Source organism: Monodelphis domestica, chromosome 7 (assembly GCF_027887165.1).
Source record: "Monodelphis domestica isolate mMonDom1 chromosome 7, mMonDom1.pri, whole genome shotgun sequence".
NCBI lineage: Eukaryota > Metazoa > Chordata > Mammalia > Didelphimorphia > Didelphidae > Monodelphis > Monodelphis domestica.
The window spans coordinates 159,793,217-159,820,799 of NC_077233.1; the positions used below are offsets into that span (position 1 = coordinate 159,793,217).

Genomic DNA, 27,583 nt, shown 5'->3' on the forward strand with positions numbered 1-27,583 from the left:
ATTGTACACCCAAAACTATAGAAAGTTTCAGGCAAACCATAAGCAGGGAAATTCCTTTACTCTCTTCTATCCTTGTGACTCCTAACCCAAAACATCTGATAACTCCTATAAAACCGAGAGGATTATCCTTCTTAGATCGTCCTTTAGATTTCATATGGATAGAGAGATATACCTCCTTGATATCATCAAAGTTCTATCAGACATCCATCTGTCCTCTAAATTATGAGGGTCACTCCCTATGTTTTCAGGCAAACCTCCCCCCTGCCCATGCCTCAATGCATATCACTCTATAGAGTCACATCTACACTGTTGTAAAGAGTATAAAGACCTCAGAATTGATGTTATCTGGGAACAGCTTTCCGTCTATGCTGTTCCCTAGGACTCAGTCTTCCAATGCTGTCCTCTTGGACAGATTCAACATTACCTTCTAAATGAGTAAATTTCTTTTTTTTATTTTTAAGCTAAGTTTTGGAGTCTTGCATCCTTGAAAAAGGTACTTTCCGACTCCAACCGCTGGGTTCACCTCAAGCCCCCCACAACATTATGAGATCACCAAGGCCAGCACTCCAGGTGTATTATCTGCCCATTGCTTGTGGAAAGCCCTGGTTCCTAGAAGTCTAAGAAAATAATAACTCCTGGTGACTATTTTGGGTGACTGTCTGAGTATAGTAGTGGGGCTTGACTTTCCCACGTAAAAACTATAACTGTACTTCTGTACCTACTGTAGGGGGGTAGTTAGTGGGTTAGTGTGTGTGTAGATTAAAGATGGGCTGTTGAACATCAGAAGAGTGAGTGCTTTCATTTCCCATTCGCCCTATAACCTCCCCCGTTCTTCAAGAAGAACCCAGGCAGTTCCTCCTGGCGTCCCATTTTTCCCCTGCCCGCAACACCTTAAGCCCTCTGGGTCTTAGTTTCTTCCTATGCAAAAGTTAAGAATTTGGATTAGAGCACCTTTAAAGTCACTCAAAAATTAAGTCTTTAATGCCATAACCGGTGACGCTATCCTTAAGGTTTGCATTGCGTAACTGACTGGCCAGAAACACAGGCGACCTGAAAAGCCGCCATACCCAGGAACCAACTAAACCCGAATCTCATGGCTCCGCCCATCGCCCTTGCCCCGCCCACAACCCGCCTCCCTAGGTTTCAGATGGCTGCTGGCGGCGCGCTGACGTAATCAACATGCGTGAGGTCGCTCGCTCCGACGTCGGCGTCTGCCGCTACTTTCCCCGGTTACACCAAACAGAACCAGAGTAGTGGGCGGCGCCGACCTGGGGGGACAATGAAGTTGGAGCTAACGGAGGAACCCCGGGCGAGCACCGGATTGAAAGAGATGTAGCTGAGTGTCAACTTTCTTTAACCATAAAGGTGAACGCCTCGGAGCGGGTAGCACGGGGGAAGAGGGGGTGAGGGTCTTAGCGAATTGATTGAGTTTGGGGAGCCAAACGGCAGCAGTGAGAGCAGTAGCAGCAGCAGCTCCGGGACCGTGGCGCCCTTCCCGCCCTGGGCCGCCCGCGCCTCTCGGCACCAGTAGCTGCAGCTGTTTGCCCTCATGCATATATTTGATGTTTTTCAATGTAAAGGGAATTCGTTTTAAACTGCATTCCACCCAGAGACCTGGGAAGGATCTGATTCTACCTGCTGCCCTAGCGTCCTGCAAACAAAACCCCCCATATGCGCGCTAATGTACAATCACATATATATATATATATATATATATATATATATATATTTTTTTTTTTTTTTTACCTGCTTTTCAATGCAAAGGAAGTTCAGAAAGAGCATACCAGCTAGAGGCCCAGGGTAGAGGGGAGAGCTAAACTAATCTAATTCCAACTCCTGGCCTAGCATCCTGCAGATTTCCCCACCCCCTACAACCCTTTCTGAAAGAAAACAAACAAACAAACAAAAAAAACCCCTGCTTTTGAGTGTTAAGGGTATTGGTTATAAATCACCAGCCAGAGATGTGGGAGAAGCGACTGATTATAACTGCTGTCCTAGCTACTTCTCAAATACCCCACTTATTCCCCCCAATTTACGCCTTTTAAAAAAAAATCTGCTTTTCTGTTTAAAGGGAGTTCATTATTTTTTAAACCTTTACCCTCTAGCTTAGAATCAAAACTGTGTATTGGTTTCAAGGGAGAAGAGCTTTATTAATAAAAGCAAGGCATCAAGGTTTAAGTGACTTGTTCAGGGCAAACAACTAATACATGTCTGAAGGCAGACCTGAATCCAAGACCTCCTATCTATAAGACTGGCACTCAAGCCCCAGCTGCCCTTTAGGCTGTTCATATAAACGGTGCACTAGCAGAGGCATAGGGAAGGGGACTGATTCCAGCCACTTTTTTGGCATCTTGAAAATAATCCTTTCCACCATTTTTTTAAAAAAAAATCTCCTTTTCAGTATAAGGTGCAGCTAAGTGACACAGCGTATAGAATGCTGGTACTAAAGTCAGGAAGACTCATCTTCCTATGTTCAAATCTGACCTCAGACACTAGTTGTATGACTCTGGGCAAGTCACTTAACCACGTTTGACTCAGTTTCCTCATCTGTAAAATGAGCTGGAGAAGAGAATGGCAAACCACTGTAGTAATCTGCTAAGAAAACCCCAAATGGAGTCACAAAGAGTTCCATAGCTGAACAATTTCTGTATAATGGGAGTTTGTTTTAATTAAAAAATAGCTCACTGGTAGGAGACTGAGAAGTTTATTCCAGCTGCTGTCCTGGCATCTTGCAAATAGCTCCCTCTCCTCATACCCACTTCTCAGAGTTTCTCTATTCCTAGGAAGTGTGGAAAGTAGAATATAGTCTCCAGGAGAAGTTTTAATAAGAACTATTCCCACTTTTCCCTTTTATTAAAAAAACAAAGGCCCTAAACTCAAATGCCCTGCCAAAATGAATGGTGACAATACTTGAATTCCAGTTCCTGTTGAGAGTAAATCTCTGCCTTTTCCCTTCCCAGGGTTCAGGGTGGGTTTCAGCTGGTGGCCAGAAAATGATCGACTCTGTAAAGCTCCGGAGAGATAGCGCTGCAGATTTCTTTTCTCACTATGAATATCTCTGTGCACTTCAAGACTCTATACCTCTGCCTGTTGTGAGAACCAACTTGAGGCTGGGTGTGCTCGATTTCAATGCAGATCGCCTCAAACTCCTGGACTGGGCACCTTTGTTAAGTGCTCTTAGGATAAATAAAAATTTGCCCTCTATTGCCATTAGAAGCTTCTATCAACCAGGTTTTGGAGATTCAGGTTTGTCATTCATATCTAAAATGATTTCAGGCTGTTGTTGGGTTGTGGGGGATGGGGGTGGAGAAGAATGTGAACTGTTAAAATGCTAAGGAATTCCACTTTCTCTGGTGGGAAGGTGGGCACTCTCAGGCTGTAATAATACCTCATAGGGTAGATTTAGGAGATGAAAATAGAACATTATTCATTAGTCTTTCTTGAAGTAAATTCAAGTAACATTTGTCATGGCAAGGGCTTACTAGGAAAATAAATGTAGCAGCAAAATTAGCAATCAGACAGCTTTTATTAAGTGCCTACTATGTGCTAGGCACTGTGACTGGGTGCTTTCTGACCCAAGTCTTTTATCTCCAAGTCCAGTATTCTTTTCATTATACCTAACTCCATAGCTTTATTCATTTAGGCTCTACTTCAGCGTTTTCAGTGTGGCATTTATTATGTGCTTACTTTGTTACATAGTACAGAATAGTCTTCACAAAACTATTTTCTAATAATCTAAAACCTCTTGCTTGCTACTTAGTGATTCACAACAGTAATTTAGTAGTTGGAATAGTAGTAATATAACATGTTCCCATTTATTTTATTAGGATGTAACCTAGTACTAAAGTGTCAAAAGATAGCTAGATGATGCAGTGAATAGAGTTCCAGGCCTGCAATCAGGAAGACCTAAGTTCATATCCAGCTGTGTGACCCCGAGAGCAAGTCACTTCACATTTGCCAGCCTCAGTTTCCTCATCTCTAAAATGAGGATAATGATCACAACTATTTCACGAGATTGTGAGGATCAAATGAGATAATCATAGAGTGCTTATTAACACAGTGCCTAGCACTAAGTAGGTGCTTAATAAATGTTACCTATCATTATACTTATTACTGAGGAGGAGGTTCATAGGATGATGGGATTTAGTGCTAAAATGGACTTGAATGGTTTTCTAGCCCAACTTTTTCATTTTATTTTTACTTTTTAAAAATCAATTTTATTGATGCATTTAACCTTTGTCATTTCAACCCTGTCCTCCAGATTGAGATCTCCCTGAGGACAATGAAAAAGCTGTTTAGTTGAGGTTTGCAATTCAGAGACTGCTTCTGACAGTGTAGACAATGTTCTGTCCTGTTAATTCTCCTCTTATTCTAGTAAGGAATAAGGGTGGGCTTCATTATCAGTTATTCAGAGCTGGGCTTTCTTGTAGTCTGCTCTTTATTCATATTGTTGTATTCTTTGTATTGTTCTTTTCATTTCTGCTTGTTTTCCTCTGTATGAACTGGAAAGTTCATATACATCTTCCCTCATTGCTATGAATTCTTCATATTCATTATTTCTTACTGTCCAGTATTAACGCCATAAAATTTCTATGCCATTTGTTTTGGCCATTCTCCAGTTATTAAGCATTCCCTTTGTTTCTAACTTTTTGCTACCACAAAGAGCACTGTCATTAATATTTTGGTACATATTGAACCATTGTTTCTGTCTTTATCTTCTTTGGATATATATCCAGTAGTGTGATTGATAGAATAGAAAATAAGGATAGTTTAATCACTTGTTTTACATAGCCTGAAATTGAAGTCTAGAATGTTTCATCCCTTCAAAGGTCTACCAATACTGTATAATATCTTTTCCCATTTTTTGTTGTTTTTGCTCATTTGTATTATGTGAAATGAAACTTCAAGAGTTGTTTTAGTTTCATAAATAATTTTGAATATATTCAAACCATTAATAGTTTCCAAATTGGAAGCTATAATGACTTGGTGTTTTATTCTTGTCAGTTCCTATAATTTTGAATATCATACTTTTAGTAATAATACTTATGCAAATGTTTTCCCCACAGTACAATTTCTTTTAATTTTATTTTCATTAGTGAAATTTTTTTAAACCCTTATCAGTTCTAAGACAGAAGAGTAGCAAGGACTAGGCAGTTGGGATTGAATGATTTGCCCAGAGTCATGTGGCTAGGAAATATGTGATGCTGGATTTGAACCCAGGTCCTCTTGACTCCAGGCCTAGTTCTCTATTCAGTATGTTATCCTCACTGCCCCTGTGAATGAAGCTTCTTAATTTTGTGTAGTCAGAATTGTCTGTTTTATCCTCTAAAAATTCACTTTGCAGGTAGATGAGATAGGACACGGTTGTGGGAAGTCTGAAGCTGGCTGATAGCTTGAAATTCAAAATTTTGACCTGTAATGCATTGTACCAATCAAGTGTTCCCACTAAGTTTAGTTCTTGGGTCTGGGGAGCGACAGTGTTTCCTAATAAAGAGACAACAAGCCCAGAACAGAAGTAGAATAGGTTAAAATCCTGGTGTTCCTGCTTTTTTCAGCCTGGGCAAGATAGGGAGACCCAATTTTTTTTAAACTTAAGTACTAGAAGATATAGTTGTAATACGTACTTCATCTCATTCTCTTCTAAAAATGTTTATGATGTGGCCTTTATATTAGTTCATATCCATTTGTGCTTATTGTGGTACATAATATAAGGGAGAGGCTTCAGACAAGTAGCCTGCAGCATGCCACCTGAAACACTTGTCTCATCTTCTACATTCCAGCCATACTGGACTGTTCTGCCCGCCTGAACACTCACTGTACCCTTTCAATTCCGTTCTTTGCTCCTGAACCCTTTATTATCCCTTATTTACTCTCTACCTGTCAAACTGTTGCCCATCCTTTAATGTCTAATGCAACTACTACTTTTTCCAAGAAAGTCTTCTCTCATCTCCCTAGAGGGAAATGAACTTTTATCTCAGCTCTCATATTTTGTTTTATAACTTTGATTAATGTACTTAATTATGATTTTACAGCTTTGACCCCTCACTAAAACTTTCAGCACCTAAACTTTGTGTCTTTCCTTATACAGTTATTTAATGTTTGTATTTGTGTAAAAAGCTGAAAGAGGGGAGATAGCTTATTGACACAAGATCCAGTTCTTAATGTAGGGAAAAAAATGTTCTACATAAACTCTTTTTTTGTTGTCATTGGTACAAGTTTTCTTTGGATAATAATTTTGGAAAAAATTTTTTTCTAGCTTCTGATAGGTATAAAGCCTATTATAAAAGGCGAATTCCTACAATTAGATCCAAAGAAGTGACCATCCAATTATGTAAAGCTATTAAAGGCTGTTTAAGTGTATCTCCTGCTCTGAAGAATCTAGAGCTTCAGGGAATATATTTAAGAGAACGAGATTTAATATTGTTAACAAGGGTAAGGTTTCTAAAATTCATCATGGCAACATTTGGTAGTAATTCTGTTTTTTAAACCCTCCTGATGTGTTTTTAACATTATTATATTTTTCATTGAAGGGATTGAATAAATCAGCATCTTTGGTACATCTCTCTCTAGCGCATTGTCCAATTGGAGATGGAGGTTTAGAAAGTGAGTTTTTAAATTAATTTGTTTTGCCTTCTATACTAATCTTACTCATTCTTCAAAGGCCAGACCATATCTTCTAACATGAAGCTAACTACTAACTACTCTTATTACTACTAACCTGACCTTCCTAAACTCATAATTCCCATTTTATTGATTTTGTACTATATTAGTTAGTACTTGATTATATCTTTTGTATTCTGTCATTAAAAAATATTAAGTAATGGTATTGTCTTCTCAAGTAGCTGATAAAGTTGTGACAGGCAGGGACTATTCTTTGCCTTTCTTGTAGTCCTTAGAATGTAGCACAGTGATAGACATGTAGTTGTTATTTAATAAAGACTTAATGATGGGCAAGAGAAACAAGTGGAAATAGATTGTAGAACCTGTGATTTTTAAAGATTTTTTTTCTGTGATTCTATAGTGATGTAAGACATAGGCAAGAGGAAACATTTATAATTTATGCTTTAAAAATACAGGAAAATTCCTGGTATATCAAAAGAAAATTCCAGATACACTCAGACTGTGTAATTTCTAGCTAGTTAGCTTGTGACTTTTGTAAACTGGATTAACAGTGAAGTTGTTAAAGGCTTTACCATTGTCATGTCTTCTGTTCAGTAGGCTTTGGTGTATATACAAGTATTACCCCAAAAAATCAGCCTACCATTATGAAACAGCTACTGAACAAGAATAGTCTTGGAAAAACAAATGATCTATTCTTTGTCTTTGGTTTTTTTATTGTTTTTAGCGATCTGTCAAAGTGTAAAGACCTCAGTAACCCTCAAGACTATAGACTTCTCAGGGTGTAATCTGACATGGCGTGGAGCGGAACATCTGGCCAATATCTTAAAGGTGATTAGTGTTTGAATTTTAATCTTAAAAAACATTTGTCTGGCACAAAAAAAATTGACACAAATTGATCAAAAAGTTTACTCAGATGACTGAACAGAAAGTGAATACAACTGTTTCTCTAGGGAGTTTGACTAGGTTTCCGTATTTTGTGGACACTTAAAATTCCGATTGTTCTAAACACAAATAAGTGTCTGAATCTTTCCATTTATGTATAGAAGTTCATTTGAGAAGCTTGGTTTGTATTTGTATTTTTTGTTTTTATTATTCTGATGTATAATGATGAATGTTCCAGATTTAATAATTATAGAAACAGACTCATGGTTGTGAGTTCGCTGGTTCTGGCATTTGGAGACATGGATTCTAGTCCTGGCTCTGTTTCAGCAAACTCTCATACAATTTTATTCAGGTCATTTGACTTGCCTCTGCCTCATTTTTAAAGCATGGAGTTAGGAAGCTTACTGTAGCACCACTGTAAGAAACTTCTAAATCTTTATTGGTTTTGTATGCCTTGTTCACTTGTTAGTATACTGATCCTAGAATTTTAGGGTTTTCTTTCAGCCTTGTAATTTTATAGACAAAAACTAAATAAAACCCAGAGGAGTTGAATGATTTGGCCCAGTTTGTGACATTTTATTAGTGGAGATGAGAGGACTAGACTTGAGGTCCCCCGATTATTTCCTGGTTCCTTTTACTGGCCTACATTTTTCAAGTTCATTTTCTTAACCTATTGGTAATATTTATAAATTTAAAATTTATAAGATCATTTTATAAAAGACTATATTGACATAAGTACTGATTATTCCCTGATATTCATTTAATTTGTCTAAATATTTTAAGTACCAGACAATAAAGAGGCATGAGGATGTGTGGGCTGAGAGTCTTCGCTATCGGAACCCTGACTTGGATGGCATGGCAGGCTTACAACGCATCTCACTCAACTACAACACCCTTATTGGTGATCAGGGTGCCATCGCTTTTGCACAATGTCTTTGTGACAGTTTATGGCTGAGAGGTTGGTAAAAACAGTTGTTTCTAGACGACAGAAGCAATGGTCTCTGACCTGGTCCATCTTAACAAGTACAAAAATGACTTGTTGACAGATTTTTTACTTTGCTTTGTTGTGGAATAAGATATTTTAGTTTGATTTTCATACTCTGACTTTCAGAATATTCATTGAGAAATAATGTTGAAACAAGGAACATTGCGTACAAGATCTTCGTGTTTTCTCTATATAGCTTATCTGCTTTAGAAAAATACCTTTATGGACATTTTCTTCATTCTTTTTTATTTTTTTGTGTGTGTCTGTGTGTGTATGTATACATATATACAAGCCTTATTCATAAAAATATATAAAATATGGTATTTTATATAATTTTATATTTTTGATAAAATATACAAAATATCTTTTTTAATGTCCCAAGTCTTAATGCTGTTGTAAGCTTAAACAGCCCTAAGACTTCTGAGATACTCTATACATAGTTTTCTGTTCTTATCATAATTTCCCCCTCTTAACATTCTTCTCTTTTTTAATTATTTGTTTTTGCTTTCTCCATCTTATAGATTATAGGTCTTCTCTTCTCCCTCTACATTCTTTCTCACCTCTCTTCAGGTGACTCACAGATCTTATATTCAGTCCTAGTCTGGAGTTCACTCCCACAGTTGTCTATTGGACATTTCAAACTGAATTTCCCAGAAACATCTCAAATTCAACAATTCCAAAACAGAACTCACTATGTTTTTTCTCCAAACACTCTCTTCTTTCCAAAATGTCCCTATTTCTGTCCAACACATCATCTCTTACCAGTTTCTCAGGTTTGTAACTTTATCCTCCCCTCCTCGCTTTCCCTCTACTCCTGTCTCATATTCAAATTAGTTGCCAAATCTTGCTGGTTCTGCCTCTGTATCAACTCTCCTATCCAACCCTTAATGTTATAGAGCCACCATCTTGTTTCAGGCCCTTATTGCATCTTCCCAGATTTATTTCAACAACTGCTTATTTGGCTTTCTAGTATCTCTCCATTCTACTTCATTTTCTGCACTGCTGCTAGTGATTTTCCATAAGTGCAGTTTTGACCACATGACTCTTCTCCATAAATCATAGTTTCTATCTATTGTCTCTAAGATCAACTATAAATTCTTGTGTTTAGTTTTTTAAAACCCATTACAATCTTCCCCCAAACTCTCTTTCTGGCCTTAATGTATATTATTCCACCTTCTACACTCTGATATACCTTGTGTTCCCTTTGCTTTTCACATATGACCTATCTCTGTGTCTTTATATTAGCTATCTCCAATTCTATAGAATGTGCTTCCTCTTCATGTCTACCTTACAGAATCCATCTCTTCCTTCAAGAGGTAGCTCTAAAGCCATAGTCTATGGTAGGCCTTTCCTGGTTCCCCTTGACTGCTTAGTGCCTTCTCTCATAAACTCTCTTGTATTAATTATTTTGTGTTTATTCCCTTTATATTTTGTATATATTTATATGTGTTCTTATTGTCTCTTCAATCAGAATGTCAGCTGCTTGAGAGTAGGGCTTGTATCATTTGTATCCTGAGCACCTAGTACATGGTAGATGCTTAATAAATACTTATAAATCTTGAATCTCTTGAGAGTCTTGTTTGCCTGACTTTTAGAGACCAAATAGATGACTGATTAAGGGATATAGTACAAAATTTTTGCTTCTAACTCTTGACTATAGACCAAAGAAGTCTGATTAGTTACAGCTCTTTTGCCATAACTATGAAATTTATCATCGCAACCTCTGTGGACTTCAGTTTCCTTATGAGTAATGTAGTAATAATAATATTTGCGTTACCTACCCTTCATTCTTGGGATTTTTTTGAGGTAATTGTATGTGCATTTACCAGATATTTTTCATTTTTATCTTTGTATCCCTAGTATCTAGAACAGGGTCAGACATAAAGGAGACACTAACAAGTATTTCTTAATTGTTTAATATTATTACTGGGTTCATAGATGAATAAATTGTGACTATATATGTATAAAGTTTACAATCTAATATTTTGATTTGTAAGCCTTTTAGTAATGTATAAATGTGGTGGTAATGAAGTAAGAAAGGCACCTCTCATGTTAGCTAAGACCCTGGTGGTAAATTGAAGAACAGTCTTTGATAAGAGTTACACAGGATAGGATAGGTAAGCATGGATGAGTTGTGATTTGCCCATGTCATTAAGCTTACTGATCCATTTCTGGGTAATGTAAAGAAGGATACTTCATATGTGAACAGTGTTGACTATTATATTAACCATTTATATTTAGTAAATAAATTTATTTTTCTTATTTCAAGCACTTGATCTGCAGCAATGTGGAATTAGCAATGAGGGAGCTAAAACCCTACTAACTGCCCTGGAAGGAAATACAACTTTGATGGTTCTGGATGTAAGAAAAAACCCACTAGTTGGTATGTTATTTTAATTTGTTTTGCTGAATTAATCCAGCTTGCTAGTAATGGAGCTTTAAAATGTTTAAGTTATAAATACTCAGTTTCTTTAAAAGAATCTTAAAGTGGTTGTTGTCTTATTAAATGTGTTATACAAATGAATGTTTCCTGGTTGCTCCTGTGATGAAAATGGGGTGGGTGTTGGCCCTTGTAATAGTAGACCTGGCACTGCAGAATAAGTTCAGCATTTTGTTAAGTAATTTATTTGTTACTTTGTGTATGAGTCGCCAGAGGGGAGGGAGGGGACCCATGCTCTAACCCATTTCAGCTATTCATCCTTACCAGGGAACTGTATATCAATAAATGTTGACCTCTAATACACATAAGTATTCCCAAGACCTTTATTTTGCCCTGCTCTCTTTGTCTTTTAGGCCCTTGATAAAACTGGTTTCCTCACAAGGAATCTTAGGATAAAATTCCCTCAAAAAAATACATTTATTTAGCAAGTAAATTAACAGTTTATATGATCTTTGAAATTATGCTTCAAGTATATAGAATATAATTCTTAATGCTTGATTTGTTCAATACATCTGCCATTAGAAGCCTTTCTTTCCCTCTCAAGACTGAGATCCTCAAGTGATACTACCAAAGAATTAGTAGAATTTGTCTGGTGGTTTGAACAATGGCCTAGTAAAAACTTCTGGCAAAAAATATTTTTGCGGTCCCTTCATCTGTCCTTTCATATATATCACTTGTTATTGATGAAAGTAGAAGCCTTTTGGATGAAATTATATGGAGAAATAACCTCAAATATTTTTTGAGGGAAAGGGAAATATACCCAAAGAGATCACATGCATATAATTATAGAAATAAGAATTGGCTATGTTTCTGGAAAAGGACAGCAGTGATATTAGCTAGTTTTATGTTTTTCAACAAAAATATTTACAAAATCAGTGGGAAATTTGTAATTTAATATTTATTTCACTTTAGATCATTCTTTGATGAAAACAATTATAAACAGAGCTGTCCAGAATGGAAAGAGTGCTAAATCAGAGGTATGGTGTACTTTTTATTTTGTACAAAAAGATTTATTGATGTGTTGTTTATTCTTTCATAGAAAAGTCACATGAAATTCATTTTTCAGTTACAAGTCAGTCATTTTCGGGCTAAATAACATAAAGGCAATCTTATACTTTTCCTTCACTTCATATTGTCAAAGATTATATTACTAATTATATCACCTAAAGGAAGTTTAACATTTTATTTATTTATTTAAAATTATAATTGCTGGCTGATGCCAAGACCTCATAAGTTGCCTGTGACTGAAATGTAGTATTTTACTTCTCTTTTCTAGTACAAGTGGTTAAATTCTCCAATAAAGGACCTTTTCAAAACTAAACAGAAAAAAAGAACTATAATTCTGGGAAGTGGTCGAAAAGGAAAAGCTACTATTCGTATTGGTAACCCTGCTTTTTTAACGCCGCTTGGAAGTTCCTCCTGTAATATTTACTTACCTTTTTTTTTGGGTGCTTGAAATGTTCAGCAACAGCACTTTAAAACTAAAATATGCTCTACTTACTATACTATATTGAAGGTATAAATATTGACTTCAGTTAGATTGTGAGCATTTTAATTAAGATAATTAGCATAGGCATGATAGTCTTAACTTTTTGTTTTTTAGAGAAAAGTCACTTAGGAAAAGGTGTTTCTAATTAAACTCCTCCCCAACACCCACAATCCCAGCTTATTTGCCCTTTTGGGGATTTCTTATGTTGACTGCTATGAGTAGAATATCTATCTGCTTATTTCTAATATTTTTAAAATAAATTTTGGGGAAGAATAAACCTAAAAGAGGCAGCTAGGTGACTTAGTGCATTGAGAGCTAGGCTTGGAGACAGGAGGTTCTGGGTTCAGATGTGGCCTCAGACATTTGCTAGCTGTATGACCCTATGCAAATCAATTAACCCTAGTTGCCTAGCTCTTACAGCCTTGGAATCAATACATAGCATTGACTCTAGGACAGAAAGTAGGTAAGGGTTTGTTTGTTTGTTTTAAGAGTAATCCTAATGATGATACTTATTAAAACAAAGATATTTTTGAAGATGTCTGTTTTCTTCCTTTATGTGTATTTATTTAAAATTATTAAAAATATACCTTCTATGCACTTATCCAATATAAATGAAGTGCTAAAACAGAAAATAAATGAAAATTTGTCTAATATTTTCATAAATGGGCATAGCTATCCTTTGAAATGTTTAAAAGATTATTTGCTAATTCATATGAAATAGGTTTTATTTGCTAATTCATATGAAATAGGTTTAAAGAGAAATGCACTGGAAGATGAAAAGGTTTATGTTCTAAATGCTTTCCCAAATGTGGGTATATTTAGTCTTTTGAAATTATAGCTGCAATTCCATGATCAGATGTAGTTAAAATTCATTTACTTAAAAAACTTTTGTTCTTTCAGAATTTTTAAAATAGTGTGAGCAAGGGCTAAGTAACTTTTGGAAGACTTTTTTCAAACTCCCTCATTTGCTCTTGGTAGTCAATCTTTTATATGCCATCTTATGACTGATGAGAATGGCAGTGTATTGAGAAGATATTTATGTGGAAAAATATCAAGACTGCCTTCATTGTAGATTGTGAGCATTTTAATCAAGGAAACTTTAAGACGATAATATTTCCTGCATTGTTCTTCTATAAGAAAAGGGGGGAAAAGGACATGAAAAAATATACCCTAATCACAAGCCTTTACTTTTTATTATATTAATTTATTTAGTCATAAGCCTTTAAAAAAAAAAAAGCTTAACTGCTTGTTTGGGAGCTTTTATATTTACTTTCTTGAGAAAGAATTTTGATTGATTGTATACCAATTTGGGGGAACAATTTGTACCTGACAATAAAGAACCAACCTTTTTAAAATATAGATTTAGAGATTTAACAGGCATTAAGTAATCCTAATGAAAAACAAATTCTTAAGTTTAAAGTTACTCTATAAAAAAATCTACAAGAGAAGCATGGTAGACAAATATATTAATAAATATAAGGTAAAATTAAATATATTTTGCTCCCAAATTGAAACCTGTTTTTCCTTGGTTAGCTGTGAATTTTTGCCTTGTTTTAAACCCTTAAATGTTGCATTCTGAAAGGAGTCTTGTTTTCATTAAACTTCTCTTAGGTATAAATAGTGAAGTGATCCAAATGTTTTAGAATGAAAATATACCTTAGAATTGTGCTGAATTAGTGGATCATTTGGGACAATATTCATAAAGGATTTGACAGACTTGAAGTTTAGATTTTACAGTACTGTGAATATTGGTACATTAAAGCAGTTGTTGAAAGAATGACTTTAAAAATGTTATTGTTGGTTCAGTTGTTGATCATCATTTTGTTACCTACAAAGTAGTATATAATTCAGTGGATCTTGAGAGTATTCCTTTCATCATTGAAGATAGCAAATCTGTTTATATCTTTTCATCTTATTTTCATTCTTGGCCAAGTTGTCCCAGTGTTCTTAAAAGAGCCCACTCAACTTTTCAAACCATAAATTAACCCATTATTTGGTACTTGATCCATTTTACAGAACTTTTTTTTTTTTCTGGACCTGTGATTTCATCAAGGAAACTGTTTTCTTCAATGCAGATTATCAATTGCTCTGTAACTTTTTAGTTTTAGTAAGTGACCTTGGTCACTGACAAATTGAAAAAAGTTCTCAGGGCCGCAAGGGCAGTATGTGCCACTTTCTCAAATAGAGCTTATCATGTCAATCTCATAGAGATTTGATAAGGAAACCAAGTATGGATTCTTTACCAACCCCAAACCTAAAAGTATATGAGAATAAGAACATGTTTATTAAGGACATCATGTTTTTTAAATTCTTAAATTGAAATGACTAGATAAAGAGCTGACCTTAGAGTCACAAGAACAGTGTTAAAGTCTCACCTTTTGACACATACTGACTCCGTAAGTCCAAGCAAGTGACGTAACTAGTGCCAATCTGTGGTGGTTAAGGAACTTTCTCACTATGAACACCCTATGCCAGTGATGCCACAGGCATATCCCTCTCCCTTTTTTAATGTAAATATCTGTAAATCATCCTTTAAATGATTTACATCTTTGACTTGACACTAGTTCTGTTAATGGAAGACCTGGTCAGCAGTAGTTATTAAAAGAATGGATTACTGAATGGAAAGAGATAGACTACAATTTGCCTATCAGTTTATTTTTAAATAATATAATCATATCAAATAATGAACAAAGAATCTAGTATGTAAAAAAAACATTTTTCTGTTACATCAATTATGCTTTATCTTAATATTTATTTTGTGTTACAACATTTTTAAATTTGTGGAAATCATTGTTTATATAGAGAATATTACATAGAGCTAAATTTCCATAACTCATTAGTGATACCTGATAGTATTTTATAACTTAGTAACTTGGAATAAAAAGCAGTTTGGACTAGTGGGTAGAGAGGAAGATTTGGGTTCTAGCACTAACTCTCCCACGGGTTTTATGACAGGGAGTGGCAAGGTTCTTAATCTTAGTACCCCAGCAAATTCTTCTGAGACTGAATTGGGTAGAAGTTCCCACCTGAAGTGGTAGATGAAGTTCCTCAGTAATAGCTTCCTACACTAAGGAAATCACAGGTCCATCATGAGAATAAGAATTTTTTTAAAACTTATTTTCACTTAATGTGATTAAACTAAGTGAAAATATGACTGTTTGCAAACTTTACTGAGATACTGAAAAAAGTAATTTTGTTTCTTGGGCTTTTTTATGTTTGCTTCAGTAATTTGGAGGCACAAAGGTAAGCACATAAAATAAGTGTTGGGGTTAGTAATTAATTTCAAGGGGCATAGGAGATTAATTGTTAGTATATATTTCTTAAAGACGATTCAGTACCATATTTAGGTTTATATTAAGAAAGAAAAAAATTTAAGTTAAATAGCACAGGATGAACTCAATTTTAAGGTAATTTTTAAGGTGTAAATTCATCCCATGGGCATGACAGAGTAAAAATGTTATAAAGATTTGCATATCACTGATTTGTGCTGACATCTTATACCTTGTATACTGATTTCATATGCTGTTTGGATAGTGAAAGAATTGAACTCAGCTAATAAATTACATAAAATTATATAAATTTATTATTATATAATAATTATATAAAATCACATTATATAATTATTGTATATTATATAAAAAGTTAACTAAGATGTTCTTCATGTTGCAAGAGAAGAAACTGAATTTTTGAATATAAACTTCAGTTTATCTTTTATCATTTTCTCTACTTATTCATGATAAGTCATAACCTTGACTTAATAATTATGATTAACTACATGATAATATATTAGTATAATCAGATCAGCTAATTATACATAGTAATAAACCATTGTTCTAAGAATTAATTATAAGGTTGTTATAATTTCAAAAATATTTTCTCTTACCTATTTTCTGCTGTTTAAAAAATTTTTAAGTAAAAGTTAAAGCCTAATACCAAATTGCCTATGAAACAATCTCTCAGTGAAAGTAAAGAGCATTGTTGATTCCTAAGTTTCATTCGAACACCTCCCTCTGATAATCCATGGGTGAGAGAATGGTTTCAAAACACTATAATACCCTAGCTGCAAAGTACAACTTATCCAAAAGAAAGTGTATACCTCTGTTTTCCCATTTTTGTTAAGTACAGGAGTAGAAAAGGTATTAGTGTGCATGTCTGAGACTAATGAGTTTGGTAGAAAAATGTGGTAGACACTTATTCTTAGCTAATAAACAGGCTGCGTCATCCTTTACTTTCAATGATACATATTTAACTTTTCTTTGAGTATCTATAACATGCTTAAGTATCCTTACCTTCATGCTCAGGTTTGAATTGTCTTGTGATTTATAAAAGACTAGAGGTTAATTGAAAGATTCAGACTGGAATAAGTGGAAATCAGTGGTCCACTGGTACATTTCCACCAGCCCGCAGTGATAGTACCATTCAACGTAACCATTCCCATGTCATAGCTTGGTACACACTGAGATAATTCTGTAACCAGTCCTTGTATTTATGCATAGCAACATAAAAGATTCTAGCCTATTGCCCAAATGAATTATCCACCATTCCCATATATTCCTCTTCAAAAGAGAAATTTTAATATGACCATGTAAGGACTAAATGGAAAAATAATGAAGTAACCCATAACTTTTCCAGTGATGATATTTGGGGAAGACTAATGGCATAAGACTTCCATGAACTTACAGATTCAGTCTTTTCAAGCTAGTTCATGAGTTGCTAATGTTTTCAGCATATTATATGTGACTTAGAAATTGTACTAAAAGCATCCTTGGCACATTACAGCAATAATATAAAATGTGAAATGACTATTCTTTATAAAAGGACATAAATGTGCTTATTATGTATTCCCTTAGTATAAATGCCACATACATATTTTTTATTTTATTTAGGGTTGTAGGCATATATGCTAAATTTAATATCTGTTTCATGTTGCTTTTAATTCTTTTCCTTTAATGCCTCCTCAAATCATTCAGGAGTAACATCAGTGAAACCTCCAAGTATAGGAAGCAAACACTTATACAGTAAAGATGCTTACTCTCCAGAGTCATTATCACCTGGGACATATGGCTTCCTGCCTTGGCGTACTGCGGAACGTGCCAACAGGTGCAGGTAGCGTATTTTTAGCCTCTGTCTTTATAATCTAAGAAGAATGTTGATTATATGAAATACGAGCCTGACAAGTCAGATTGCATATGTTTTGGACCCAAGTGATACATTGATATTCTTATTTAACAATTTTTATTCTGAAACTAGAAAAAGAAAAAAATGTTTGCCATAAGAAAAAAAATTAACCCATCATATTTCAATTCTGACAAAAGGATGTTTGTAAAAGTTGTTTTTTAAAAGTATAATGTGATCATTTTTATCTTGATGTGAAGTTATTTTTCTTTCTTAAAAAAATAAAAATATTCATTAAATTCAATGTTAAAAAATTTTGAAGCACTGGGGATAGACAAAAAACAAATTGTCATTGCCCTCAAAGAGTTTATATTCTAATAACAGAGTTCAGTAACACTATATCATGATATCTTTTTAACTACTTATGAAAATATTTTGAGGCACATACATTTCAATAGAAATCCAAGTTTACTTTACCTATAGCAAATGCTATATTTTATGACATTAAAATTTCCTTAAAATATTATATAATCCTCACTGGAGTGTTTCTTTGGTAGTCCTGAATATCATATTCCTTTGGTGCTTATTTCAAATATATTATCTCTATATTTATAAATGGTTCATAAACCCTTAATCTTAATTCTTTTCAGGAAAAATTATAAATTTCAAAATATAGATGCTCTCCTTAATTTGTAGGTCAAACTTTAGCAATCTCAGTCATCCAGAACATAGCTACATACCTTAAAAATAAGCGATAAAGCAGTTAGAAAATACTTTAATAATTCCAATGCACCAGAGTATATTTACTTCACTCAGTGGGAGTTTGTCATGCTTTCTCTCAGGGTCTGGACTCTTACTTTACATACAATCTGAACAAGTTTGGTTGTCTTAAATTCTAATCCAGAGAAGATAAGAAGCAATAAATTAAATGAGATGAGAGAAACATAGTATAGTTGTGGCATTATGGGTAGTTATTCTTAAAGTGATATAAAATCACAGCTGACAGTGAATAGACAAAAACTTGGTGGTTATGTGTATCCTTGGGCTACTATCCTATGTAAGGCCTCATTTTATTCACTTATATAGTCAGAGAGTTGGACTAGATTGGGAGTTCTTAATCTTTTTTTGTGTACATGGACCTTTAGGCTATCTGTTGAAGCCTATGGATTCCTTCTCAGAATTTTTTTTTAATAAATAAAATAAAATGTTTTGGATTATAAGGGAAATAAATTATATTGAAATTCAATTACTAAAATACTCTAAAAGACAAAGTTATGCACTACAGATTAAAAACTCCTAACTACATACTCTCTGTTTCTTTCCATCTCAAGTTGTTGGATTTTTTTAAGGAAAAGGAAAAGAAAGACAAACTTTAAAAAAATTGTAGCCTGGGCCTTATGTTAATGTTAATGATGACGGTCAATAAAATGTTACATTATGTTCACTGTATTCTTTCAGAAAAGAGAAGCATATGTGAAATATTAAACTTTAAATTAGCACCTCAAGGGTTAAATTTTATTTATATGGAAAGTTCAATTTTATAAAATAGATAATTCCCCAGTAATGTCAGTTCAGTCTGCTATTGTATGTTAATTATAAATCCAACATTTTTACCTTAAAATGTGACCTAAATTAACTGTCTCTTTAGGGGATTTCCACTGCTTAAAACCCGAGATTTATCTTGGCCAGTTCAGGTAACATGCTAATATTTGTCATATTTTAATTTTGGGGGGTAGAGCTATAATTTCTGTCCTAATTTTTTTGTTAAAGTTGACTGTCCCTTTAGAAGACAATACCAATGAACTGTTTTTATTACCTGCCATCTGTGTCTTTAAAAATTCCCAGGTGGGTATTGCAGATGTTTGGCTTAGCAGTAAGTAGAGGCCATATGTTGTTAAACAGAAAAAAAGCAAGTTAGTGTCTTCTTAATGTGAGCTGCCTTGCTTCCCAACTGATTTATGGATAGAACAAAGACTTGAAGGAAAATAGTATGATAGTAGTTTGAGTTGTACTACTGGCCCATGTTTCTGCAATAATTAAGAATCTAGAAGCTGATATTATGGACTTCTATTTTCTGGTTAATTAGTTGAAGATTCAAGCAATGTCTATTTCCTTAAGTTTTATTAATTATATTGCATAATCTAGTTTTGTTTTTTGAGGCTAAAATGATTCACCCTGTCATTAACAGCCTTGCTATGGCTACTCCTGTGTGAAGAACTTTTTAATCTCTGGGAAAAGACAGCTAAAGAACAGTGAATGATTTAAATTCCAGGTCTCAAAATAAAAAATCCAAAAGATGTTAATTTTTTCCATAATAACCCCTTTTAAGCTTTGAGTTAGGATGCTTTTCATTAAAAAAAACAAAACATGTATTGAATGCCAACTATTTACAAAAGGTGCTAGGTTATGCTTTTTTCCTCTTTTATTTTTAAAACCTTTACCTTCTGTCTTGGAATTGATAGCAAGTCTAGTAGTAAGACCTCATCAATTGTGGTTAAGATTTGATCCCATGACCTTATATCTCTAGCCCTGTTCTCTGTCCACTGAGCCACTTACCTGCCCCATGGTTATCCTTTCTGACGAGTTTTATGATCTTAGCATCTTTGTGGAATAATCTTCTCTGTAATGTACCTTGAAGGAGATAGAAGGGAGAAAGAACTCTGTGGCACTCATAGTATTTCTCCATCCACACAATAATCAATGCCATCTATCCACTGTTTTTGTGACTTAAATTAACTCTTTAAAAAGTTTTAGGAGCTTTCTGCTAATTAAAAGCTAGGATCTAACTCTGGCCAATTAACCTCAAGGTCTTAGGATTTCCCAATAATGAAATCCTTCCTGCTTTAGTCTATGATTGTGAACCCAACTTTTACTTATTTGTGAAATTAAAAGAAAAATATCATTCAGAATGTTGAATTAGCTAATCACAGCGTAACCAGCAGGAAAAAGTATATTAGGCTACTATCATTACATTCAGCATGGTTATTATTGGGTGTGTCTTGTATCTCTATGATGGAATGGAAAAAAAAATTTTTGCGGATGGATTTGCACATCCATCCACTTTTCATATTGTCCAAACATATGTACAGGAAAGTGTTAGATAGTGAAGATGTCAGATAAGAATATTTTATTTCGTTTAGAAATGTTCTGATGTGCTTTAGTCCTTAATAATTTTAACCTTGCTTTAACAATTTCTTATCATTTTCTTTAAGCAATTAGATTTTCCTGTGAAAGTAACTGTGGAGACCCCATCATGCTCAGATGTGGAAGAATCAGAAGATACTGTTTTAGAACCTGTTTCTGAAAAAAATGCCTTAACACCATACAAAATAAATGAAATACAGGTATGAGGCTATCATCTTTAAAGTCTGGATAGGTTTATTCTACTTTGTAGCTTATGTTTTATAATTTTGATCTTCTCTGAAAATTAATTTGATCTAGATATCTGCTTACTATAAGTTTAAGTAAGTATATGTATATGTATATATATATATTTTTTTTTTTTAATTTTCCCTTTTATTTCTACAAGGAGTCATGAGTTTTTGAATTGGTAACTTGGCAATACAGTTTGGTTTTTGCAAAGTGATTTCACAGGAGACTATATATCATCACACACTTGACTGAACAATGTAAAGAATCCCTGCTCTTCTTATTTACAAAAAAGAAGTTGATTCAGTAAAGCAAAACACAATCCAGGGCAAGTCACTTTACCTGCATAACTTTAAGTCTCAGTTTCCTCATTTGTAAACATTTGTAAAACAAGAAAGCTTAAGATGATTAGAAAGAAAGGTTAAGATGGCCCTTGAGGTTCCTGTGAAACTATGACCTTAATAACTGTTCTTTAAAATATCTCCCTTACATATATCAGAATTTTACAGGGTTACTTAAAAGCTGTGGCAAAGATAATCTTGTTTGGCAATGATCTGGTCATTAATGTCAAGCAAAAAAACGAGATGGTGGAGTTCAAGTTAATGGGATTCCCCCTAGAAGGTGAAATGCCTAGCTGCTAGTATTTCCTAATAATGTTTACTAGGTGATCCATAGTTCCTTGAAGATTTGCCCCAATAGAGGATGAAAACCTATCCTCCAGCTATGATATGCAATTGAATGAGCAGCCTATAGAGTTTCTCCATTGATGTGTGTGTATGGATCTTTTACAGCTACTACAAATGGGCAAGTTGAGCCCAGAATTAAAAAGATAATGTAGTGAAATAAAAGAAACAGTAGGAAAAATAAAATGAAGTGCTTTGTTTTACCTAATAGACAAGTAGGGTCAAGATCTCAGGATCTCATTACCTCTAAAATTTGTACTAAATGAAAATTTAAATGGATTAAAGTTTATTTTAGATGTCTAATGGACAAAAAAATAATTTCTACTAAAAGACTGCATCAGTTCCTACGGTTTTATGAGATATAATTTGAAAACCAGTCTCTAAACCATTATAGGGTTTTTTTGTTACTAATTTCTAAATTGTTTGTATTAGAAATAATATTTAAGTGCAAAAATGAAAGTGTTGAAGACTTCATTTTAGTATTCTTCTGTTGTTTATAAGACTGTCTAGATTTAAGGGCTTTCTGTAACTGAGAGTGAAAGAGAGAAGATTTTCCTGGACTTCTTTTCCTGGTTTGTTTCAGTGTTGGCTAAAGAATAAGATAATTTATAGTGTGCCTGCCTTAATATGTAATATATAGACACTTAAATTTAGCCAACAGATAACAGAGGTCAAGATTATATGTTTCATATGGACTTTTTATTTTACAAAAGAATTCACTTTAAAAATCTAGTTAAGGTAGCAGTTAAGTGTTTCATAGATAAATAACTTGAGTTGATAGGGTAAGATATTTTAAGCTAAAGTAGTGTGAGCCACTGATACTGACTCAATAAGAAAATATTATGAAAGATATCTGAAATTATGATGGAAAACATTATTTGATTTGTAAAATATGTAAATCCATTTTAAGAACTACTACCACATGTTTTAGGTAAAATTAGGTTTATCTGTACTGGAAATAGTTTGTATAATAGTTGTCCATGTAGATGTCCTGCAATTTGTTCAATGTTGTCCCTGTTTTTAAAAGTAAGCTATACTCTTTTATGGTAAATAGATTGACTACATTATACTTTCTCTAATTATCAACAAGTAAACATCTTAACTTACTCTAAGATAAAAGAATTATATTATAATTAACATGACCAAACATTTATAAGGTTAACTTAAGGAATAATAGAAAATATTGTAAATTTGTACTTTCAAAGACTCTGGAACTTTACAAATTTATTCTCAAGGTTTACAGCATCAGAAATTGAGTTTAAATCTTTATTATAAGAAGAAAATATTCATAAAGCCAAAAGTTCTTTGGTCCCCTACTTTGAATAAAATCAATCATTTCCTTAAAGTTGGAAAGACATGTAAATTTTGCTTCCTGAGTGAAATATGGTAAAGCACAAACACTGAAATAGATTTCTGAAGTATTAAACAAAATATAACTATTAAAGACAATACTGATAGGGTTATTTCCCCTCTTTCAACTCTATAGCTGTATTCCAGAATTGTGGAAAGTGTTACCTGTCATCCCAGTTTTGTTGGTAAACTTAATCCTTCTGACTTCCACAGTGGATTGAAACAATGCATTTTTCTTTCTTTTAATAGTAAATAAATATTATTCTTCATGTTAGAAAAATCAATTGTATGCACACAGATAAAATACAGCAATCAAGGAAATTGACTAAACTATTCCCAGTATTATATAAATTTATTGAAACAAGGTTAACATAGGATGGTCTAAATTATTGACATGTATTTGAGGTATTTTTCAAAGTAATAAAATTGTTAAAATAAAAGCTATTATAGTTTTCAGAATCCTATAGAAAGTTATAGCCAGAACATCTTTTCAATATTTAATAGACATAAATACTTTTTGAGTCTGAGACTGTCCACATAATGCATGCTGAGTGTCCAGATTTTGGCATTCTATAGAAAAACAGATGTAGAATTAACTAGGTTTTTCTGCTTTTAGTCCATATGTTTATTGTTGTATAGAAATGGTCTTTGAATAATGTCAGATAAGATTTTGCAGTCCTTGAGTAATTGAGTTATCTAGGACAGATAAATTGCACTTAATCATATGTAATAGTTTTCTAAGCTAGAGGTAGTTCACTCTCTTCAAGAGTCAAAATTTAACAGTGCTTCTTTTATTATTTTACATGATTAGGTATGGGTCTGTTGGTCCATGTGCTTTGCAAATAATGCCAAGGTTATCAGTTCAGTAATTGTGGGCCTGAAACCAGTCTGTACCTTTACCCTCTCTCCTCCTTTACCTCTTTCCTCATCTCTTTCAAGTATCTTGTTAGTCTCAAAGGTGAAATAGTGTAAATAAGTCCATGCACATTTATCATTCTGAGAAAAAAAAAATTACAAAGCACATACTTTACTGATCACAATCAAAGAATCTCAAAGTTGGAAGGGATCTTGAAAGCTATCTAAGTATAACTTGTACCCCAACAAAAATCCTTTTTACTAAAGCCCCAACAAGTGGTCATCCATTGTTCTCTTGAAATGCTCAGGGAACTGGAAACCTGGTATTTCTAGGAGCTGCTAGCTACACTTTTGTATAATTCTAAATGATTAGGAAGTTGTTTTGTTTTTGTTTTTTAAACATTAAGTCTAACTTTTCTTATTTGCAACTTGTTCCCTTTACTCTTAGTTCTCTCCTTTATGGTCAAGCAGAATAAATCCAACCCCTTTTCTATGTAGCAGCCTTTAAAATAACATGGGCTATTAAGAAAAGAATTCTGATGGTAGTCTGACATGTATTCTAGACTTGGGGATAGTAAGTAACTAAAGAGGGGGGGGAGGATTCTGTGGCTTATTCTACAGAGAAAATCAGCTCAAAAGGATGAAGTGCTTCAAAGAATGAAATTCTGGCAGCATAGATACCCCGAGAACTAAATCTCCCCATCTCCCTATACTGGCAATTTCCTGTGCCTGAGATAAGCTCCCTTCTTAGCTCAACTTCATAGAATCCCTCTCCTATATAAACATTACCTGACTCCCCTTATACTACTAGTGCCCTCCCTCTCAACCTGTCTTGTATTTAACTACTTTGTATTTATTCTGATACTTCAGATCAATCTTTGTGCACCAGCCAACTTGATCAGTCAGTAAACATTTAATTAATTAATTAGGACATTTAATTAAATGTTCTAAGGTCTGGGAACACAAAAGGAAAAAGGCAGTACCTGCCCTCAAGGATCTAACAATCTAATGGGGAAAAACAACACACAAAAGGAAACTGACAGGCGAGGGAAGAGATCTGGTATAGGGGGACTCAAGGAGTGCTGTCCATTGGGAAGTGAAGAATTGGCTGCTGAGGTGCCCTCCTTAAATGGAGGTTCTGGAAGGAGACATACAGTCAGAGGGAAGATGCCAGGGGTTTAGGGCTTCTGTAGAGGGATGAGTTCTGGAGGAAGTGATCTTGTAGAACAATGGGATTTCTACAGCTTGTCAAAGATTAGAGGAGTGTCACTGGGGTGGAATTTAAAGATGGGAGGTTCTTTTGGCAAAAGACAGAAACTATTGTTACCTATCATTTCTTAGTATCATTTTCCCCTGTTCCTGAAATGAATAAGGTCTGATTCTCCAAGTGCAGGATGGGAGAAATATGGCTAGTTAACCCTTGATATGAAAAGGTCTTCAAAGATGACTTGACAATAAGTTCAGTGTGAGTTGATAATTTGAGATGGCAGCCAAAATATTAAACACAATCTTAAGCTGCATTAATAGTGCCATAGTTTACAAGGTGAGTCTAGGTATAGCCTTTGTGCCTTGTAGGTAGATCACGTCTGGAATATTGTATTCATGTGTAGCTCTCACATCTTAGGAAGGACATTGACAAGCTGTGATTCTTCAGAAACAGGTGGCAAGAATGAAAAACATGTCATTTGAAAATTAGTTGAAGGAGCTGGTTCTATTAATCTAGAGAAGAATTAAGGGAGTTATGATAGTCATCTTCTTGTATTTGAAGAGAAATCTGTAATTTGAAGAGCAGATCTTTTTTATTTTGTCCTAACCTCTCTTCCATTTTATCTTCAACTCCCTATTGGACATTAGAACTGAGTGTCCTATAGACACCTTAAATTCAACAATTCCTTATCCATTCAGCTGAAAATCTGAAATCTGAAATCTGAAAACCTCATATTTCACTAAAAACATCAAGTCCATTTGCAGAACTCTCTCTTGTCCTGTGTTCTTCATCTTAAATCACACATAAGAATTTCTGCAACTATCTCCTCCTTCACTCCTATTTCACATGAGGATGTAGCCTTTCTTCTTGCTAAGGCAAATTTCTCCATACATATGTATCCTATCCCATCTATCTCCTGCAGAGAATTTAAAAATAAATGACAAGTCTTGAAAATTTAAAGTAGCTAAATAAATTTTAAAAGAATCCAAAGAATTTTGAAAATGATTGTAAAGTATAATTTAATTTCTCCCACCAAAATAATAACCCTTATTATTCCTATAACTCCCTTTTCTCCTCTCTTCCTATTTCCTGTCATTCAGTTATCTTCTACCATTCTCTCCTCCTTCACCCTTGTATTTATTTCTAAGACTAAGAACCCCTCCTCTTGTTCAAGGGATTCCATGTCATCCCTTTTCCTCCAACAGATAGCTTTCTCTGTCATCCTCACTCTCACTTCTTTTTTTTTTTTTAAACCCATACCTTTTTAAAAACTTACCTTACCTTTGGAGCTAAATTCAAAAAGGTAGTCTGTTATAGATGTTTCTCCACTTTCTCTCCTCTCCACTTTCTTCATATAATCTGACTTCTGACTTTATCATTTATTATTCCACTGAAACTACTCTCTCCAAAAATTACCAATGATCTTTTAGTTGCCAAATCCAGTGCCCTTTTCTCTGTCTTCATTCTCCTTGACCTCTCTCCAGCCTTTGACACTGTTTGATACTCCCTTTTCTCTAGATTTTCAGGGTACAATTTTCTCTTAGTTTTCCTCTTACCTATCATATCATCCCTTCCCTTTCTACTTAGCTGGATCCTCCTCCAGAATATGCCCTCTAACCATAGGTGTCCCTAAGGGTTCTGTTCTGGGTCCTTTTCTCTTTATTATTTCACTTGGTGATCTTGGGGATTTAATTACCATTTCTATGCTAATGATTCTCTTATCTACCTGCCCCAGGCTCTGCTGACCTCCTGGCTTGCATCTCCAACTGCCTTTCTGACCTTTAGAAATAGTTGTTCAGTTGATATCTAAACTCAGTATCCAAATCAAAACTCTTTATCTTCCCCCTAAACTCTCATCTCCTTTCTCTGTTACTGTAGAGGGACACACCATCCTCCCAATCCTTCAGGCTTCCTTACCTAGAAATCATCTAGAACTCCTCCCAGTCTTTTAACCTCCCCCCAATCTTCATATCCAATCTATTGTCAAGGCTTATTGATTTCATCTTTGCAGCATCTCTCAAATATGCCTTTTCCTCTCCTCTGACTCCTATACTGTTCTAGGGGAGGTTGTCATCACCTTACCCTGGATGATTACAATAACCTGCCTCAAATTTTACCCCTCCTCATATCACCCCCCACTCAAATTCCAGTGGTTTCTGGTTGCTGCAAAGAACTAATGCAAAATCTTTTATTAGCCTTCTCCTACCTTTCTAGTCTTACAGCTTTTCCCAAACATGTACTTTTCCATCTAGTTATGAACACAAGACACTTTATCTCTGGCTAGCCCCTGTTCTTGGGATGCTCTCCCTCCACTCTGATCACTGACCTCCCTAACTTACTTTAAGTCCCAGCAAAATCCCACCTTCTATAGGAAGCTATCCCAATCCCTCTTAATTTCAGGATCTTCCCTCTTTACTTCCTGTTTCCTTTGTACATAGCTTGCTTCCTATACGTTTGTTTATATGCTGTCTTCCCCATTATATTGTAAACTCCCTGAGTATACTGTCTTTTGCTTCCTTTTTTATCCCTAGTGATTTATCCACAGTGCTTAGAAAATAATAGATGCATAAATAAATGTTTATTTATT

The 27,583-nt window shown here is 34.4% G+C and overlaps 1 protein-coding gene across 2 annotated transcripts in view; it reads left to right on the forward strand.

Annotated features, from left to right (window-relative positions):
- Window positions 1-1,181: 1,181 nt before the first annotated feature.
- CEP78 (centrosomal protein 78) overlaps window positions 1,182-27,583 on the forward strand; it is a 34,357-nt gene continuing 7,955 nt past the window's right edge. Inside the window, exons 1-13 of one of the 2 annotated variants that reach the window (XM_007499014.3) lie at window positions 1,182-1,365; window positions 2,961-3,246; window positions 6,257-6,432; window positions 6,531-6,603; window positions 7,346-7,449; window positions 8,287-8,461; window positions 10,758-10,871; window positions 11,841-11,905; window positions 12,205-12,349; window positions 15,643-15,660; window positions 17,388-17,523; window positions 19,181-19,226; window positions 20,745-20,876. In XM_007499014.3, coding sequence (XP_007499076.2) covers window positions 2,994-3,246; window positions 6,257-6,432; window positions 6,531-6,603; window positions 7,346-7,449; window positions 8,287-8,461; window positions 10,758-10,871; window positions 11,841-11,905; window positions 12,205-12,349; window positions 15,643-15,660; window positions 17,388-17,523; window positions 19,181-19,226; window positions 20,745-20,876 — 1,437 coding nt within the window. In that variant the 5' untranslated portion in view covers window positions 1,182-1,365; window positions 2,961-2,993. The remainder of the gene's footprint in view (window positions 1,366-2,960; window positions 3,247-6,256; window positions 6,433-6,530; window positions 6,604-7,345; window positions 7,450-8,286; window positions 8,462-10,757; window positions 10,872-11,840; window positions 11,906-12,204; window positions 12,350-15,642; window positions 15,661-17,387; window positions 17,524-19,180; window positions 19,227-20,744; window positions 20,877-27,583) is intronic. The other variant, XM_007499016.3, reaches the window with a different exon arrangement.